This window comes from Rhineura floridana, chromosome 4, assembly GCF_030035675.1.
Source record: "Rhineura floridana isolate rRhiFlo1 chromosome 4, rRhiFlo1.hap2, whole genome shotgun sequence".
In the NCBI taxonomy this organism is placed as follows: Eukaryota; Metazoa; Chordata; class Lepidosauria; order Squamata; family Rhineuridae; genus Rhineura; species Rhineura floridana.
Genome location: NC_084483.1, coordinates 112,391,422 through 112,411,059, shown reverse-complemented (window position 1 = coordinate 112,411,059; position 19,638 = coordinate 112,391,422). Strand labels below are relative to the sequence as shown.

The 19,638-nt window shown below is 42.0% G+C and overlaps 1 protein-coding gene across 3 annotated transcripts in view; it reads right to left on the bottom strand.

Annotated features, from left to right (window-relative positions):
* GRM1 (glutamate metabotropic receptor 1) overlaps positions 1-17,046 on the bottom strand; it is a 312,878-nt gene extending 295,832 nt beyond the window's left edge. For 2 of the 3 annotated variants that reach the window (XM_061624056.1, XM_061624055.1), the window contains exon 1: positions 16,332-17,031. In XM_061624056.1, coding sequence (XP_061480040.1) covers positions 16,332-17,031 — 700 coding nt within the window. Of the gene's footprint in view, positions 1-16,331 lie in introns of all 3 variants that reach the window. The other variant, XM_061624053.1, reaches the window with a different exon arrangement.
* Between the last annotated feature and the right edge of the window lie 2,592 nt (positions 17,047-19,638).

The following is a 19,638-nucleotide window of genomic DNA, read 5'->3' as shown; positions in this document are numbered from 1 at the left end:
CTTGCTGAGTGGACTTAAGTAGGGGATAAGATTGTTCTATTGCTCATATGGATAAACTGTTGTAGAACTAAATTGCAATACCACTAGAATATAATTCTGCTTTTTGCTCTTTAAGGTAGACAAGGTCGTTTTTTAGGTCATGTGACAATTAAGAGGAGGCATACACAAAACCTGAAGCTAAATGCATCCACCAGTCATGTATGTTAGCCCACCAGGGACCCTTACACCTTCTGCTTTTACTGGGAGTTGACAAACATCTGGCAGGCCACAATTCATGCCTGGTAAGCTGCGTTTGCCTTGGACAGTCACCATTGTGCAAGCCTGATTTAAAGAGCATTTCTGTCCCACTGCACAAAGCAGGGCAATACAATTAAAAAGCACATTTCTCAGCATCCAGAAATGTCAAGCTCACATGGCAGTGCCAAAAGATTTATTTTCCTTGGAAATGAGATCATACACACATTTAGCCGTGTTCCATATTTTTTCCTTATTGCATTCACTTATGCACAGGTATTATTTTCTTCTGAATTACTATGTAGACCAGCCTTTCCCAACCAGTGTGTCTCCAGATGTTGTTGGACCACAGTTCCCATCTTTCCTGACCATTGGCAATGCTGACTGAGGCTGATGGGAGTTGTGGTCCAACAACATCTGGAGGCACACTGGTTGGGAAAGGCTGATGTAGACGGATAGCCAAATCTCGAACAACTATCACACAGCAGCGAAGAAAGATTCTGCAGTGTCAATGCTTACATTAAAAATGATGCCAGGCCTTGCACTGGAACTGAGGCTTAGATTTGTTGAAAAGCAAAATACATTGCATGAAATTACAAATAATGAAGTGCTATGAAATCCACCAACAAGCAAAGGTAATAATTTAATCTTTTTTGCACTAAATCTGCATATGTATATATTCAGCACAGCCTGTAACACTTCCACAATCTGTCACATGTCAATTGGCCTATGCACAGTAATATGGGTGCTTGGTTACTGGACTCCATGTTCACTGAAGGAGTCAAACAGGTAACTCTTTAATGGGCTAAAGGAAAGTATGCATTGACGAATGGGGTGTAGTATCTAAAATAATATGAAACTCAATTTCCCATATTAACAGGAAACATCCTAAAAACTAGTTATCTATATTAATAGTAGCAGCTTATACACCACACAATCTCTGCTTCTGGCAACTATAGTAAGAAGAATGGGCAGCTGGAAGTAGAGGTCTGCATCAGATTTGGACAAATACTGACTCAAGAACCAAAGTGGGTCACAACAGATTTGGGCTTTGTTTGAGCTGAAATGGGATCTCCCCAAAGTGCGCCAAACTGAAGCAAGGACGTCTGAAGTGACTCAGAGATTCTGGTATTTAAAAAACTCTGCAGACATTATATCTGTAAAAATGGACATGTGTTTAAAGAACTCCCCAAGATGGAGAGAGGAGGACGAACTCTTTACTGATGGACAGATTTGGCTTCTAATTGACAGATTTGGCTTTTTAACCACCCCAAAAACAATAAAGGGTTTCCTTGCAAGAAAACCACTACAGCTATCCTTTTAAAATTTGGCAGGATTCACTCCCTCTGAAGGTGTTTAGATAGATTTGAGATTTGAGTCTGTTTTGTGATATTTTATGGGGTTATTTATGGATACTGTTGAAGTTTATTATTATGTTCTGAACTTTTTAAGACATGGTATTCTTGTTATGGAAGCCACTGTGAGATCACCTGGTGATGAATAGCGGCATACAAATATACTAACAAAAAGAAAAAAAGAAAAAAGAATCCAAGCCTGAAAATTTCAACCAGTTCTGTAAGTGTGTGTGTGTTCCTTTTTTTTGGGGGGGGGAGAAATCCAAAGATGCCCAGCCCATAACCTATAATATCAGGGTTTTAAAAAATCTCCCAATACTGGTGAATAGGAGAGTCATGTTTTCCAAACTGGAATTCAGCCTCTGAAGCATTTTGGACTGAACTGAGCTGTTTTCTGAAGTGCTAAATAAGCATCCAGACCAAATATTGTGGTCAGTGTACACCCGTAGCAAAAAGAGCTACTAGTAAGTTTTTGAAGATCTCTGCAGGTCTTGTTTTACCCTGAAGTGCTTTTGACCAGAGAACATAAGAACAGCTCTGCTGGCAATTAGCTATTACAGACATATATGGCTGTTTCATGTCAGGGTGTTCACATATCTGCTAATGATTCTAAGGCTGCTTTCAGACATGGAGCTTATTGCATTAGTTTAATGGATTAAAATGTTAGTGCTTCTGCCCCAATTTCTAAAATTCCTTTCACACGACAGTACCTGTTGCATTAAGAAACCGTAGGATTTTCAGCTGATATACCTGCAGTTTGCACAACTATCTTTCACACGGCTGCAATGAATGTCTTGTTTTTGTCCCTCACCCATTATACACATGCACGCTGTAGTTCCCCACTGTGTAGGAAGTCTAAGATTTCATCCCATTGCTATGCAACCCTCTCCCTTTAGCATCTGACTTTTTAAATTATTTTAGTTGTATAGACACAGGGGTATGTGTGGGACATGCTGCTGCTACCTACTCCTACACCAGAATACCAGTACAGTTTTCATCAGGCAGAAAAAGTGTGTGCCTAAAGGGCAGGAATGCACTGCATGCTGGGATGCCTGTCATGTGAGCGGCTGCAGCTAGCAAAAAAACTGCGATTTTCCAGGTTTCCAAGCTTGCAAACAGATTATTTCTGGTATTATTTATCATGAAAATAAGTGCTAAACTTGCAATATATTCCACTAGAATTCCAGAACTAGTTTGTACATTGTGTGAAAGATCAAATACAATGTGCAAATTACCAGGTAAGAAATCATCAAAATAAAGAAATAAAGTGCAGTGTGAAAGCAGCCTAATATGATCATCAAATATAATGGCTTCACCACACCATATATTCATCTGAGTACACCAACATCCTAAAACAGTTCAGGAAATTGGTTCTAAAACTAGTCTGTAGCTATGGCTGCAGATATAGCAGCCCCTCAGTTTTTCTTCTAGCTACAGACCCTTCCTCTTTCTCCATACAAGTCAATGGAGCTATGGCAATGATAATGGATGAAACTGAGGATTGTGTTTATAGCTGTTTCATACAATATTTATTCCTATAATTATTTCAGTGTTATTCATAATAAGTCTGCCCTGTACAAACCACTTTAACATAACTGGGCAATGATTATAGAATCACAGAATCATAGAGTTGGAAGGGGCCTATAAGGCCATCGAGTCCAACCCCCTGCTCAATGCAGGAGTCCAACTTACTCTCTTTATTTACTCTGAGTACTCCCATTAGGGGAAGGGCTGTAGGTCATTGACAGAACATCTGTTTTGCATGCAGAAGATCCCAAGTTCAATTCCCAGCATCTCCAGGTAGAGCTGGGAAAGATTCCCTGCCTGAAACCCTGGAGAGCCACTGCCAATCATTGTAGACAATACCTAGCTAGATGCACCAATGGTCTGTCTCAGTACAAGTATATTTCTGTCTTCCTCTGTCCCATACAAAATAGGACATTTCTGCGTCCCAGTGCCTTTGGACTTTTCCCCCATAATCTATGTAGAAGGGCCCATGGACCCCTGCCCTATGTGCGGGCTCATTCTATCATATTATCTTCATCCAGAGACTGGAGCTAGGCTCCTTGGCACATTCACCATCTTCCCTTATCCATCCATCTTGCCCCCTTTGCATTCATTCTGTAGATCCCACAACACAGCTTGCTTTCTGACTTGGAGTCAGCTGTTCCGTTTTCTGCTTGCTTCAGACCACTAGTCCAGGACTCTTCTTCATCCACCCTGTCATGGCCACATCAGAGGACTCCTCCGATGAGGACGACTCGGGAGTAACAGCAGCAGACCCAGGAGCAGCAGACCCAGAAGGAGACACGGAAGAGACTCCTGAGAATCCAGCTCCTTCTCCCCCTCAGCTGCAGAGCACCCCAGATACAGCGGAGGCCCGGCAGCCAGACGCAGACAGTGAACAGGATACTCCCCCCTCACCTGCAGAACGTAGACAGCAGAAGGTCAGGCAGAGGAGAGGCAGGCCTGTCCCCTTAAGGCCCAAACGCTGAGGGCTCACACCTGCTGTCAACCCTGCTCTTTATAAGGCACACCTTGGCTGCAGCTTGTTGCTGACTGCAACGTCAGGCGTGGCTTCGTGTATTCCCAGTTTCTCTGCAGCATCTCTTGGACTGACCCCTTGGCAATTGATCCCGGACCTCTATGGACCTCGCTTCTGGACTTGTGACGTGGCAAGTAAGCTTCAGACAGGCCTGGCCCTTATCAGGTTCCCTCCTCGTTGGCTTGGCAGATTTACAACCAGTCTGCCGGCTAAGGACTTCCCTTCCCTGCTAACGACCCAGGAATTTCCAACCCCCACTGCTGACTCAGTGCAGAGCTGACACACCCCTCTTAAGAGGGGATCCACCTTCTCCCTGCAATTTGTCAGGGTCCAGCAGGAGAGGAACCCCTCCAATGTGAATGCTTCCTTACTACAAGATACAAGAAATATTTTAAGGACAGCTAAAGCCAATGTTTCTTCATTTACTAAACACATTTGCTCCAAGACAAAATGCAGCTGGTTTCTGAATCCAATCTGAGAGTTCAGAGGAGGCACGCAGCAGCACAATCTCAGGAGGTTTCTTTGAAAATGAAGCAACAGTTATTAATTAAATGCCTTGGAGCAAAGATGCCTAGTGACAGGCATTTGCACAGACAGATGCACAGATTCTTTCACTTAGTTACTTGACTGTTACTTCCTTCAGGAGTAATCCCTGATGTGCAGCTGCAGGACAATGTCACATGATAACCTGGGCAAGATTAGCTGTCTGCGATTTCCTTTGACTACATAGTCTTATTTGTCACTTTCAGTGCAGGCTGACATTTTCAGTGGAAATTATACATTTTTGTTGAAGGGGAAAACATAACCAGACATATCTTTTATGTTCCTTCTCTAGAACCCATGAACATGAAGGAAACTTCTATGAGCAATGCCCATAACTATCAAATGACATTGAACTTGTCTTGATGGAATATGCTAAAAGTATAGTAAATGTGTTTGTGGTAGCTTACCCATTACAGATTGGATCACTTTAACCACCTAAATGGCTACTGTACACTTACACAAGCTAAATTAAATTGATTTGTATAGTTTGCAGACTTCACAAAAATTAATGTATAATCTCTCTCCCTGCCCCCCAAGTTTGCAAGAGATTTACCAAGATAAAATATGGAACTTCAAACAATGGTCTCTGAAAAAGATCTCTTTTGGGGAAGCAAGATCAGTCTCCTGTTCTATGGAATGTTCCCACACATGGCCATAATTAAGAGTTATGTGGCATTCTTCTATAATGCATCCATGGTGAAATCTTTACTTATTTGTTTATTTCATATCCTTTTTTCATAGAATTCAAGGCAGCACATAGAGTCCTGTGGTTTTCCATTCATACACTGACCAGTTCCAGACCTGCTGAACTTCAATAAGGCTGTTGCACCATGTTCCTTCAGATCATTCAAACACATAAATTCTATATGAAATTTACAGGAAAGCTTATTATAAAGTCATGAGAGTGGCTGTATACTATAGCCAGCATGGATTTTTCACATTCCACAATGTTAAATTGAAAATACCTCCTATGCCATTCTGATGCTTTCCATAAGCTCATTTCAAAACAAAACCTTACAAAACGTATAGTCCTGAACTCAGAAATGCTTGCTTAACAACCCTCTCAATCTTCATGGTGATAAACAAAACAGTCAGAAAGAATAGAGAGTTCAAAGTCTAAAGAGAGAGGGAAAAAATCCAGATCCCTTTTGGACTTTTTTCTCTCAGAGTTCTCATAATCTGTTGAAATTAATTAAACATCAGCCATGTTCACAGAGTACCTGTCATCCTGTTATTGGCCTTACCCCATACTCTGACCTTCATCTTCTGCAGTTTAAAAGTTTAAAAAAATGCCTGGCTGATTTTTAATTAATTTAAGAAATGTTGCATTGAACTGAATGATAGTGTCGGGCATGCTCAGTAAGAACCAACTGTCAGAGTTCTAAAAGCAGACTCCCAGCTGCTGGACTTGCCTAATCAGGGGGCCACACCCACACCAGACTTTGATTTCACTTGAGACAGTCATGGCTTCCCCCGAAGAATCCTGGGAAGTGTAGTTTGTGAAGGGTGCTGAGAGAAGACTCCTATTTCACTGACAGAGGTCCAGTGGGCAGACTGGTTTAACAGTTAGCCATTCTGATTGAAGGTTTGTGAGGGGGACAAGGCATCTCCTAGCAACTCTCAGCACCCTTCACTAACTACACTTCCCTGGATTTTTTGAGAGAAGCCATGACTGTCCACATCGAAATAAAGGTCTGGTGTGGATGTGGCCAGGGACAGCTTTGGTTTAAATTTGTATGGGAGTCTACATGTGCCTACTGTAGAACAAAAAGGTAGGGGAAACCCTGAAAAGTAATGATACTATTCACAATGTTTTCCTTTTGGAAAGGAAAGGGGCCTCCACTCTGCTCATTGCCCACACACACAATCTCCTCCCCTCCCCCTCCTCCTCCCCTCCCTGCCCCTTCCCCAGGTCAGTGTTGGACTACGACCTGGGAGACCAGGGTTCAAATCCCCACACAGTCATGAAGCTCACTGGGTGACCTTGGGCCAGTCACTTCCTCTCAGCCTCAGAGGAAGGCAATGGCAAAACCACCTCTGAATACCATTTACCATGAAAACCCTATTCATAGGGTTGCCATAAATCGGGATTAACATCTTGCCTTCGGCACTGTTGGATGGCAGGTTTAAAAAAATTCCTTACGCTGAGCGGACATGCCCCTGTGAGGAGGGGGCTGTAGAGACTGTAGGCCATGTTTTAGTGTACTGTTCATTGTATAGCGATCACCGGCCTGTTTTAATTACCCCAATTTTACAAAATATTCCTGGCAGAGATGAGGCATTTTATGTGCAATACCTTCTTTCTGATAAAACTCCCCAAGTATCAGCGAAGGTAGCCAGCTTTTGTGCTGCTGCCATTCTCTGCAGAAGAACATTGATAACCCCACAGTCTATATAAAACTTAGATCTGGTCCTAGATAGAGTCTGTCAGAATTTTTTTAATGCAACTTGTTTATTTTAAACATGTATATTTGCTTGCTGATCTATGACCATAATAAAATTATTTGATTTGATTTGACTTGAAGTCAGTCCATTTCCATTTTCAAACATGATTGCACAGAAATAAATCCCATTGACTCAAAAAGTATGCAACTGAACAAACACACCCTCCCTTCTACTCCCTCCTATCCCCTCCCTCTTGCCCCTCCCCTCCCCCTCCAATCCCCTCATTTGCCCTCCCCTCCTGCTCCCCATGGTCAGTTTTACCTATCTTAAGCATGATTGCATGGGAGTAAATACCACTGAACTCAATAAGCATGCAAATGATCAAACCTGCCCTCCCCTGCCTCTTCCTTTGCCCTCCCCCTCCAATCCCTTCCTTCACCCTCACCCTCCTTCCTCTCCCTTCTCCCCTCCCTTTCTCCTGCCCTCTCCTCTCCTTTCCCCTCCCCCTCCCCCATGGTCAGTTTTACCTATCCTAACCATTACATAGGAGTAAATCCCATTGAACTCAATAAGCATGCAAATGACCAGACCTGCCTTTTCCCTCCTTCCCCTCTCCTTTCCCTTCCTCCTCCCCTCTCCTCTTCCTTCTTCCTCCTTTCCTGCCCACTCCAGCCATCCCTCCCTCCCCTCTGGTCAGTTTTACCTATCCTAAGCATGACTGCACAGGAGTAAATCCCACTGAACTCATAAACATGCAAACAATCAAACCTGTCCTCCTGCCCTCTCTCTCCCCCCTTCCTGCTCCCCTCCCCCTCCTCCCCTCTGCCCTTCTCTTCCCCTCCCCATCCACTGTGGTCAGTTTCATCTATCCTAAGCTTGATTGCAGGGGAGTAAATCCTACTGAACTCAGTAAGCAGGCAAATGATCAATCAGTTCTCAGCAAACTTGCACAATAATAATAATAATAATAACAATAATAATTTAATTTGTGTGTCGCCTATCTGGCCGATGGCCACTCTAGGCGACGTACAATGCAATTGCAATAATGCATCACAATAAAATACAAATAGAATAGAACATGACAGTAAAATAGTAACAGTAACAAGATCCCATTTCTTACCTCCCGGATTAAAAAGTAGAGAAATTCACTAATAGGCAGAAAACCTTGTGGTTTAAGAATGTACCTATAGCCCACAGATATTTCTATCAAACGTTTAAAAGCAGGGAAATTGGGCAGCTATAGTGAATGCACCAGGAGAGCAGGAAATCTGACCTCCTCTCTGAGATATTGGACTGCCCTACAAATTTGTAAAAATGCAAACACAATTTGGGTTGGTCTTTCACAGTCCAATCCACTTCCTGTGTAGCTTGGAAGAATTTTCTAGATTAGATTCTCTGTAGAAACAATAGTAACACAGGAATGAAGCAAAGTAAGAACACCAACAAACATACAAAAATGTAATTCTCCATCTTTGGAGATGGCAGGTACTGCCCTTACTCACCATATGCTCAGAGACACATGTCACCAAATTCTTCCAAGCTACACAGGAAGCGGATTGGACTGTGAAAGACCAACCCAAATTGTGTTTGCATTTTGACAAATTTGTAGGGCAGTACAATATCTCAAGAGAGCCAGTGTGGTGTAGTGGTTAAGGTGTTGGACTATGACCTGGGAGATCAGGGTTCAAATCCCCACACAGCCATGAAGCGCACTGGGTGACCTTGGGCCAGTCACTGCCTCTCAGCCTCATTTAAATGCTATTCATAGGGTCGCCATAAGTCGGAATCGACTTGAAGGCAGTACACATTCACATCACAATATCTCAGTGAGGAGGTCAGGTCTCCTGCTCCCCTGGTGCATTCACTATAGCTGCCCAATTTCCCTGCTTTTTGACGTTTGATAGAAATATCTGTGGGCTATAAATACATTCTTAAACCACAAGGGTTTTTGCCTATTAGTGAATATTTATTTTTCCTGTGTTATCCATATGAATATTGCATCCCAACATAACATTTTCAGCACATTTCTGCATGGTTGTTTTTCCATTGTGGAAAAGCATCAAATTTTGCCCCATTTTGGGAAAAGGCCACAGAGGAACGGATTTGATGGAGCCAGGACATTAAAGAACACAACTAACCACAGAGTTCTTGCAAACTACTTAGAGTTTCTTGCAAACCGTGTAGAGCTTTTTTAATAATCAAGTGGTATATAAATTTTATTAAATTAAATTAAAATAAAATAACCCATTTAGAAGACTCATAAATATGTCACTGGTTGGAACTGAGCAACGACACCTGATTACCAGCTAAAACATATGTGGAGTGGGCAGGTGAGTTCAAAGTGAGTCTAGTATCAGACGATGAGTCAAGCAAAAAAAGAAAACAACATTCTCTTATTTCTCTACATATGGGGTATTACTACTGAACCACTAAAAATAAAGTCTGGCAGTTTTTTCAAGTCATCTGGAAAGTTTCTAATTATTAGACTTTAATTAGAATGTAAGCTGGTATAGCACAGTGGGGAGGAGAGCCTGGCTGGGAGTTCAGAGTCTATGAGTTCAAATCCCCGCTTGTGTCTCCTGGGTGTAAAGGGCCAGCTAAAGATCACCCCCACAGTAAGTGGTTCAGGGGTTATGTGCCCTGCCACCTGTGCAGCTGTGGGCAACCTGCATAGCCCCAAGGAGCCCAGTTGCCCCCCAGCTGGCAGTTGCAGACAAGGAAGAGGCTGGCTTGTGCAGCTATGGCCAGCTGGGGAGGTCTAGCCTCAGAGGGAGGCAATGGTAAACCCCCTCTGAATACTGCTTACCATGAACACCCATGAACACCATAAGTTGGGATCGACTTGAAGGTAGTTCATTTCCATTTCAATGGAGAGGTCATTTTGTACCATTTCTTTGTGACTAGGTAGTTTTAAAAAAAGGTAACCACTAGTCCCCACAAATCCAAGGATATTTGGCTTGGCTGCTTAACTTTCTGTCTAGAGATGACTAATCATTGAATGTTTTCATACATTAAACTTAAATCACCACTGAAGCATCTTTCATGCTGTTTATGTCAACTCTGATCATTGTGGAGGACAGGCATTTGACTTGCAAGCGAGCATTCTGACTAATGTAGGTACAGGAATACCGCGCTATACGGACCTTCACTTTACGGACACTCGTGAGTACGGACATATTTGCAGTAGCACCATGTTGACCATTGAACCGCACTGTCACTGAGTTTGTTTTCCATCAACTCTGAAAAACTGTAACTAGGGGGAGTTATGTCTTTGCCCAGTCTGGGAACGGACTGCCAAGGCCGTTGCTATGGTAGCCATCGCGATAAACTGGGAAAAGTTCTAGCAGCTATCTGTGTTAAGCTGAGTCTTCTGAATATTGCCTCTGAACTGTGAGGCTGGTCTTCTGTGTATTGCCTCTGAACTGAGAGGTTCTCTTTTATGTTTACCTTTGGAGAGAGATGTACCAGAAGGGGGGTGACTGAAGAAACTCTACATGTATTTACTCTTAAGCCTTTGGCTGTAATGTCTTAATAAAGACTCTTAACATGCTCTAATGCTCTGAAGAAGTTTCTTGCTCAACTTAACTCCAACGTAATGTATGCTGTTTCACGCAACAACGCACACACGTCAACAGGGGTTATGGCCCAGATCCACAGCGCATTACACGGGAGTAAGTTGCTGGTCTGAACGGCAGACGGAGTTCCAGAGGGCAGCTTGATTGATTGTACCAGACAGAGGTGAGCAACATGGCTGTAAACCTGTCTGGGGGAGGCTTGCCGATGGAACGGCTTAATGAAAAGAATTATGGCAGCTGGAAGCAAAGGATGCGGGCTTTGCTGATAACAGAGGATTTATGGGACATAATAGATCGACCACCCCCGGCGGTATTGACCGTGGCCTGGAAGCGCAAAGATCAGAGGGCGCAGGCGTTTATAATCTTGGCTCTATCAGATTCTCAACTGATGTATGTGAGAGATGAGCCGTCGGCTAAACAGATGTGGGACGCGTTGCAGGATTTGTCCCAGGAATGGCAGCGGAGGCAGGAGGCGCAGAGAGCCGAGCTGATGGAAGCTGCCAGAAGCAAGGAGGAGAAAAGTGCCGAACCGGAGGAGGCAGCCGAAAGCAAACAGGATTACAAGCAGCAGCTGTTAAAGTCTTGTTATGCCTGTGGGGATCATGGGCATCTCCAGCGGGACTGTGCAGTCAAGCGCAACTCCAGGGACGGAGGCTTGAAGCAGGGAAGTGTGAACTTTGTTTGTAAACAGAAGCCACAAACTTTAGCACCTGTTAACTGGATTGTCGACAGCAGGACGAGCCATATATTAATCAAAGACAGGAGTTTGTTTTACACGTCTACAGATGAGCAGGACTTTGTTTTACTTGCGGATGGATCACGCAAGAATGTGGAAGCCCGAGGACTGGTGAGATTTAATAAACTTGGGATAATGTCAGAATGTTTGTTTGTTCCAGAATTGGCTCATAATATTTTATCAGTTCAAAAACTGATGACTTCTGGGTATTGTGTAACATTTGATAGAGGAAAATGTTTTCTGCAGAGAAGAGACAAAGTTGTCTGTCAGGGTTTTATGACACAAGGACTGTTTAGAATGTCCGTGGGTGTGAAGTGTGCTGATGCCTTGAGTTTAATGGGCGAAAAGAGAATGACGGTCAGAGCTGTAAGAAGACAGCTGTTAAAAGCACACAGCCACAATATTCATGTAATGCAGTCAGGCTGATGCCTGAAAGAGTGCATCGCAGCCGAGTTTACAAGCCACAGGGTAAGAGACGTGGCAAACGTGCAACTAGAGCACAAGAAAAAGCATATTTCAGAGTTTGGTGTCCAGAAACACAAGCGCAAACATTTAAACCAGATCTTAACGTAAATCTAAAAGGCACAAAGACAAAGAATCTGATTTTGTCAGGAGCAAAGACAGGAGGTCTTGAATGTTTTGTGAATGCAGATCATGCAGGGGAACTGAGCAGTCGTAAGTCAACCTCTGACATAGTTGTGATGTGGCACGGGTCATATATTGACTGGAGCAGCAAGAAACAAAACATGGTGGCTGACATAATGACCAAGCCTTTGTGTGAGGAGAAATTTGGCAAACTAGTGACAAGGCTTGGAATGAGCCAAAGTTTGATTGAATAAAGTTCTAGCTAAATGTACAGAGATGTTCTGAAATGTACTGTAATGTACTGAGATGTAATTTGGAACTGTATTACAAAATGTATTGGAGAAATATATTGTTATTGTTATAATGAGTTACAGACATAATAGGAAAAAAAGGGGGAATTGTTGACCATTGAACCGCACTGTCACTGAGTTTGTTTTCCATCAAGTCTGAAAAACTGTAACTAGGGGGAGTTATGTCTTTGCCCAGTCTGGGAACGGACTGCCAAGGCCGTTGCTATGGTAGCCATCGCGATAAACTGGGAAAAGTTCTAGCAGCTATCTGTGTTAAGCTGAGTCTTCTGAATATTGCCTCTGAACTGTGAGGCTGGTCTTCTGTGTATTGCCTCTGAACTGAGAGGTTCTCTTTTATGTTTACCTTTGGAGAGAGATGTACCAGAAGGGGGGTGACTGAAGAAACTCTACATGTATTTACTCTTAAGCCTTTGGCCGTAATGTCTTAATAAAGACTCTTAACATGCTCTAATGCTCTGAAGAAGTTTCTTGCTCAACTTAACTTCAATGTAATATATGCTGTTTCACGCAACAACGCACACACGTCAACACACCATTCCCCTGTTTACGTACGCTCGCTTTGCAAGAACGGACACTTAACAGCGTGACACCACCGCCTGATCAGTTTCCAACTACAAACTTGCGTACAGTACATACTGTTAAAATAAGGCCTACTGTGTTTATTTTAGTTATAAATGTGTTGTTTACATCAGTTATGCCCGTATATGACAACTGCAGTGCAGTACATGCATCGATAAGTGAAAAAAGGTAGTGCTTCACTTTAAGTACATTTTCGGTTTACGTACTCGCTCTGGACCCATTGCGTACGTTAATGCGGGGTATTCCTGTATTACATCCTCATTACGAGCCACTGAATTGAAAACCACTTGGGAAGTCTTGTGTGTGAAAATACCATTCCTGTGTATGGGACACTGGTGAAATTGAACAGAGAGAAATTCATATTCATTCTAGTTATGATCCACATCAAGTTGACTGTTTTTTCCCTAAAGGAATGCAGCACAAAAGAATTGTACACTCTGTATTAAACAATTATACAGCTGAGGGTGCCACTAAATGAGATGTGGGTGATCAGAATCACCTACTTTAAAAAAAAGTTAAAACCACCCATGGTGGCATCAAATCAGATCAGGACTGTGGCACTGGGGAAGTGAATGGCTGACCAATCTAAATAATCCCTCAGACTGTTATTTGGCTGTTGGGGGAAGAGAGATACCAAAAGGGTTTCTGTATGTTTTTCCCTCCAGGACAAATCACAGTGGGTATTTGGGGGAAACTGCACGAGGGAATTTAGTAACCTGCCTCTGCCAGTGTTCTTGACCTAACCCAATTTATGCCCTCTGCATCTGCTTTTGACTTTTTTTAAAAAAAAAAGTTTGTGATCCAACTGTGAATCTTCAGTGTCATATCTGATCCAAAGTTGCTCCTAAATCTGCTGTGAGTGTTAACTCAATGTCCTTTCCTTATCTCCTGCCCAATGGGCTACTTCCAGAGCAAGATGTAAGAAAATCTCTATTGTGAATTGTACAACATGGAGATATATTTAGATTCTCATAGATCTTTTACCGAAACGTATATAAATGTATAAACAAGAGAACCCATATGATTGCAGAGAGATACATCCATTCTAGATACCCTGGGGTGGTGGGGTGGTAATTTGCTTTCATTCTCTTTTTAAGAACATCATACTTACAGAAAGTGCCATAGCCTTTTTGGAGGTTTAGAGAGTAGAGAACCCCAAGAATATGACTATTACAAATTCAATATTATTTCTTCTTTAACTGGGTTTAGCTAAAGTGGCAAGCCTAGGCAAACGTTTATCAGTCTCACTGAACTTAGTGGGTTTCTTTCCAAGTAAACAGATGAGTTCATTGTGCACATCTTACATTGTGACTATGTTGGATATAAACAAAAACGTACGTAGCAACTGTATCCGTGAAACATTTATGGTGATGCAGGGTGAGAAGTCAACATGTGACAAAGTGGAATTGATCCCCAAATCCCAAAAATATCATAATGGAATGGGGGGGTACTTTTAAAGTATTTCTCGCTACCTAAGGAATATTTTCACTTAAAAGGCTAATTGAAAGATTTTTCCAAGCAGCATGTGGAATTACTAGTGAAAGTCTCATATCCTTAGCCTAGACTTTAAAGCATACATTGATTTTAAAATACATTTCCCAGAATGACTCAGTATCCCCATTTACTTTTGAGGGGAAGTCGCATATGTAGAAAATAAAGAATAGTCTTCACCTTCACCTGTCACAAGATCTGTCTATACCCACAAGCAGTTTTGTAATTGAGTGCCAGGAGTATGCAGCAACTGGGATGAATTGTTGTTATTTTATTCCTAGATTGCAACAAATTGAACTGTGTTAACGCTTATTCTATTTTCTTACCATGTTTCAAAAAATAGGCTGATTCCACATTTTTAATGGCTAACACTACTTTATGCCAAATCGCCAATGCCTGTAATTGAAGACTTCCTTATTTCATGAGGCTTGTAATTTGTTTCATTCGGCTGTTATTTGGGCACAAAACATTCACAAAAAATAACAAAAGGACATTGAAAACCTTAGTATAATAGGAAATTAAAAATGACATGCTGTAAGTCCAGTCCCAAATTTTGCAGGTAAAAAGTCAGTGATTATTATTTAAACAGTGATCACAGTAATAAGTTTTTCCTAGGAGACAACTTTAATTATTTTGTATCTATTTCTTATGATCCAGCTAGAAAGAATTGCTTCTGGTTCATAATAACATTTTCTCCCAATTCCTTTGCTACAGTTTTAGAGTGTATTAAACTTCTTGCTTGTAGACATTTGAAGATAATATCTAGCAATTCACAAAGCATCAACACAACAGGACTATTAATTGCTGTCTATACTTGCCCACTAACAGATCTTTGCCTACATCAGTTCATTCTATGAAATATGTAACAGCAATATTTTTGGCTTCCATCCTTGAAGCCCAATAGTGTCCACAAAGAACAGATTTCCTTGGGGTCAAATGTTCATATTTTTATAAAAACAACCTTGGTATTCACTGGAGCAAAAATACAATTGACATTAGAGACAGATTTTTTTCGCTCTCTCTTCAAGGCAAGATTTCAGAAGTTGCCTCATCGAAAATCTATAAACTTCATTACTGAGCTGGCGCTTTTTCTTTGAGAATGATTTGTCTATGCCATTATTAACTTTGCCTGTACATTTCAACATCTGCTACCTATTTAATTAGAAATGAAAGACTGCTTGAAATTGGAATAATTCAGTCTCTATGAGGGAGAGGATAAAAAGACTGGTTTAAGCACAACATAGCACTAGATATGTCCAGGGTGTGTGTGGGCATGTTTCTTGTTCTAGATGTTCAACTTTTATCTCAAGAACATGGATTCAGAAGAACTGTTAGCTAACAGTATTCTTGCTTTGTGGTGCTTAATATTAAATCTTTGGTAAGTAGAAGTTAGTTTCACCTTATCATTCAGGAGAGGTCTTTACATTAAAGGTCTTCACATTCAAGCAGTATATACATTTTATTAAATAAAAATAAAGAATTGATTGTTAATAAAAGACCAGTGGTGGCTTGTCCCGTGATGGGAAGATGAAAGCTTCTTTTTTTTTAAAAAAGCTCTCTAACATTGCAGTACAGTTCTCTTATCCAGTCAAAAATGAAAAGATCACAGATAATTAATGGTCTGAGTTAAAATACATGACACGAGAGGCAAAGCACATCTGTTACATAAGTCTAGTGAACTAAGCTCACTATGCCTTAGAAAAGTTTTGTGGGGTGCTGGCTATGGTTATAAAAGAAAGACTGGTTGAAAACAAAATGAAGAAAGAGACCATGAGCACCATATACATCTAACAGAGTGACATGGTTTGGACTTGAACCTTGAACCTCCTTTCTTCTGATATCAAGTCACTATTTCATAGCCTCAGTTTCTCAAAATGGGAATAATGTTACCAATCTCTTAGAGTCAATGATTGATCAAAACTGCAAAGTGCTTTGTACATGAAAAGTCCTACAGGAGCAATTAATAATATGGACTGCTCTTTTTATACCCACCTTCTGTATGGACAGCAGATACGTACGTCCAGTTGTAACGTTTGACTATGTCAAGCATGGCTCTGGCTTGCAGAATGTCAGATGGGACTACCCTCAAGAAGTATTTGTACAAAGTTTTGTCACTCAGATCAATACTGGTTGCAGAATACGCAATCTGGGGGATATCAAAGAGCTGAAGCAGATTCTGAACTTGGATGGCCACAGAACTGGAACCTGGCCCAATGACACCAGCAATGGGTTTTTTGGCCCTGACCTGGTGGTTATAAGAAGGGTCAGGCAGGCAGCGGCTGAGAGCATCTTTCTCATCTCGAATGGAGATCAAAGAATCCCTTATGAATTCAATACTCTGTTCCAAGGCCACTGAGGAGTGCCAACAGGAATCTCGGATTTCACTGCCTAAAGTGATATTAGGCAGCAATACTGGGTCTGAATTAATTTTATCAAGAGTGTGAAACATAGCCTCAACTCTCTGGATACCATATTGCTCTCGGATCTCACCACATTTCCTCTCAGGTACCTTCTCAGCTGGAGGTTGGTGATGGACAGAAAAGAGGGCTCCTATAATGACATCACCATCCATTCTGGCCACTGATCTTTGGGAGGAAGCACCTGAGATCAAAACGTTCCTGCCAGCATTCTTGGGAAGGAAGTCCATCTCCAGGAGAATAGCAGGGAAGAAGATCAGCAGCACACTTATCATTTTGTTGCAAGAAGCCATCCAGATCCTCGTGACCAGTTTCACAGGCTCTTCCTGCCTGCACATTTTTAAGGATGTGAAACGGACTTGCCTCTACTGTTTAACTTCTCAAGTGCCTCCAAAGCCCATTATAACGTGGCCTTAAAGGAAATCGCCTGAAGGGGCAACAGAAGTCATTGTAGGAATGAATTGTAGCCTGTTGACAAAGGAAGAAAGAACAGAACACATTGATAAGCTGAGAGTATGTCACAGCAGAGCTCAGTAAAGGTCATTTTCTTTATAAGCATCTCTCCCCACCTGCCTGTAATATTAGCAGACACCAAATCAAATGTCTCCAAATAGCAGGTGTCTTTCAATTGGAAATCTCAAGGAAAGAAAGTGGGGAGAAAGTGGCAAAGCACAGTTATACTTGTATTGATATGAACACATTGCACATAGCGTATAGTACATATTTTATGTAATATAATGTAGTGATGCATTATTGCATGCATGTATATGCAACATAAAAAGAATGATGTATTCATAAGCAGAGCAGTGTGTGACTTAATATATTCATTCATACCCAGCCGCCTCCATGTGCACAAACAGGTATGTTTTCTCTACTAAGGCAAGTTGCTGTTACCTGCATTCTGACACTTGGAGGAAAGAAACGGCTTTACAAGTTTTAGAACTTCCATAGGTTCTTTAATGAGATTTTTAAAAACCTTCATTATCATGCCAAGGACCAGAGGCGGGAAATCTTCAGAAAATAAAATGTCGTTTAAAGGTCAAGACAGAATGTTTTAAAACCTGAGACAAGATACAGCATTTCCCATCTAGACTAATCTTTGGGTTTTGAAAGAGAAAAGCGGTAGTTCGACAAGCTACACAACTATGCAAGCTGTGGGAAATACATATTAGTTACTAAGGCAACCGCAGGCAAAGTCCTGATGTGCTTTTCTGTCACCGCTTGCTTTCCTTGCAGACTTTGGGCAGGAGAGGTGACAAGCCAGGCGGGTAGAGTTTAAGTAGTTTCACGCGATTTCAAAGGCGATCGGCCGCTCGTTTGAGATAATTGCTGATTGGAGAGTCGGGGATGCTTCGCTAAGCTCGGCTGCCTTAGCTCCCTGTTGCACGGGCAGGAATTGCTATGGCTTTCAGCACCCTGGACAGCGTCAACGGCAAACCGGTTCCCAGAGACTTCCCCGTTCCGTGACATGGAGATTCCAGAGCGATGCTAAGCGATGTGCCCTAAAAACTTCTTGCCCTCGCTGCTTTTATCTTTTACACACACACACACACACACACACACACACACACACACACACACACACACACACACACACACACACACACACACACACACTAGCCCCCCGCCAGTCCCCGAAAACATGTAGTAGAAATACATACAGAGAATTCCAGTTGCAGAAGCTTCTTCTCCCCACCCTTTCTGAATGGCTTTGAAATGCCTAAAAAATTAAGCGGTGGTGGTGGGTTTCTGTAAAGCAATCCAGATTGCTCCCCCTTCCTTCAGTCTCTCCCCGTCCGTCTGAAGGACAGGAAGCTGCTACTGAGAGGGAAGAAAGATGAGAGATGAAGGGGGGGGGGACAGACGGAAGATACTCTGGAGTGCCGATTCTGCCTGCGCACTGGCACACGCATACACAGAATACAGAGGGGTATCTAAAACTGCTCACAGGAAGCCGAATACGCCTGAAATGTAATGTATTGCGAATGTCTTTTGTCTCGCTCATTTGCCTGCAACGTTACAGCTCGCGTCGGTCCCTTTGGAGGATTAAACTTAAGACCTACCTGATCCGAATCCATGAGACGGCTCCTGATCCAAAGCTTTCATTGCCACTTCTCCCGTTCGCATTTTCCTTTGCCACAGTCTGGCACAGGCAGATGGAAGGAGACGGGCTGTACGCGACTGCCCTCTTTCTTCAACGTTGTTTTACCGCATGAAGGAGGGAAAGGGGAGTGGGGGTGGAAACAGGTCATTCGAGTCTCATCTGTTATCTCATACATAAAGATAAGTCATTCTCTCCCCCTTCTTCAACCAGCTATTCCCCCCTTTCCCCCTCCTTTCTCCCGCTTGTCTGGTAATCAAGAATATATATATATATTCTCCCTCTATATGTATATATTCTAGATATATAGATATAGACGGGGGGATTGGCTTGGTCTGTATTTTAGTGTCAGAAATTCATTACTTCCCAGTCACATATGCAAGTATTGGAAACAGAGGAGAAAAAATTAGAGAAAGACCCGTTCTAAAGGTATAGACAAACGTGCACATTTGCATCCTGCTGAGGATTTTTTATTTGAAGATTTTTAATACTGTATTTGCATATTTAATTTTCCAATTACTATTGAATTAAAGTCCTGCTCATACAAAGCCAAATCCCATGAAATGACTGGATTTTTTCAGATGAATCTAAAGCATGCATGTTAAGAGCCATGTATGATTAAAATGATACCAGACTGAATAACACAACTGACCTGCTTGCTACAGGACTCTAGTGTTTTAGTTTATTGTATATGAAAGTTAAAGTTAGAGTAGTACCCCACTGGGAACACCAGACGCTATTAGGGTTGATAACTGCCCTACTTCTGAAAAAGCAAAGACAC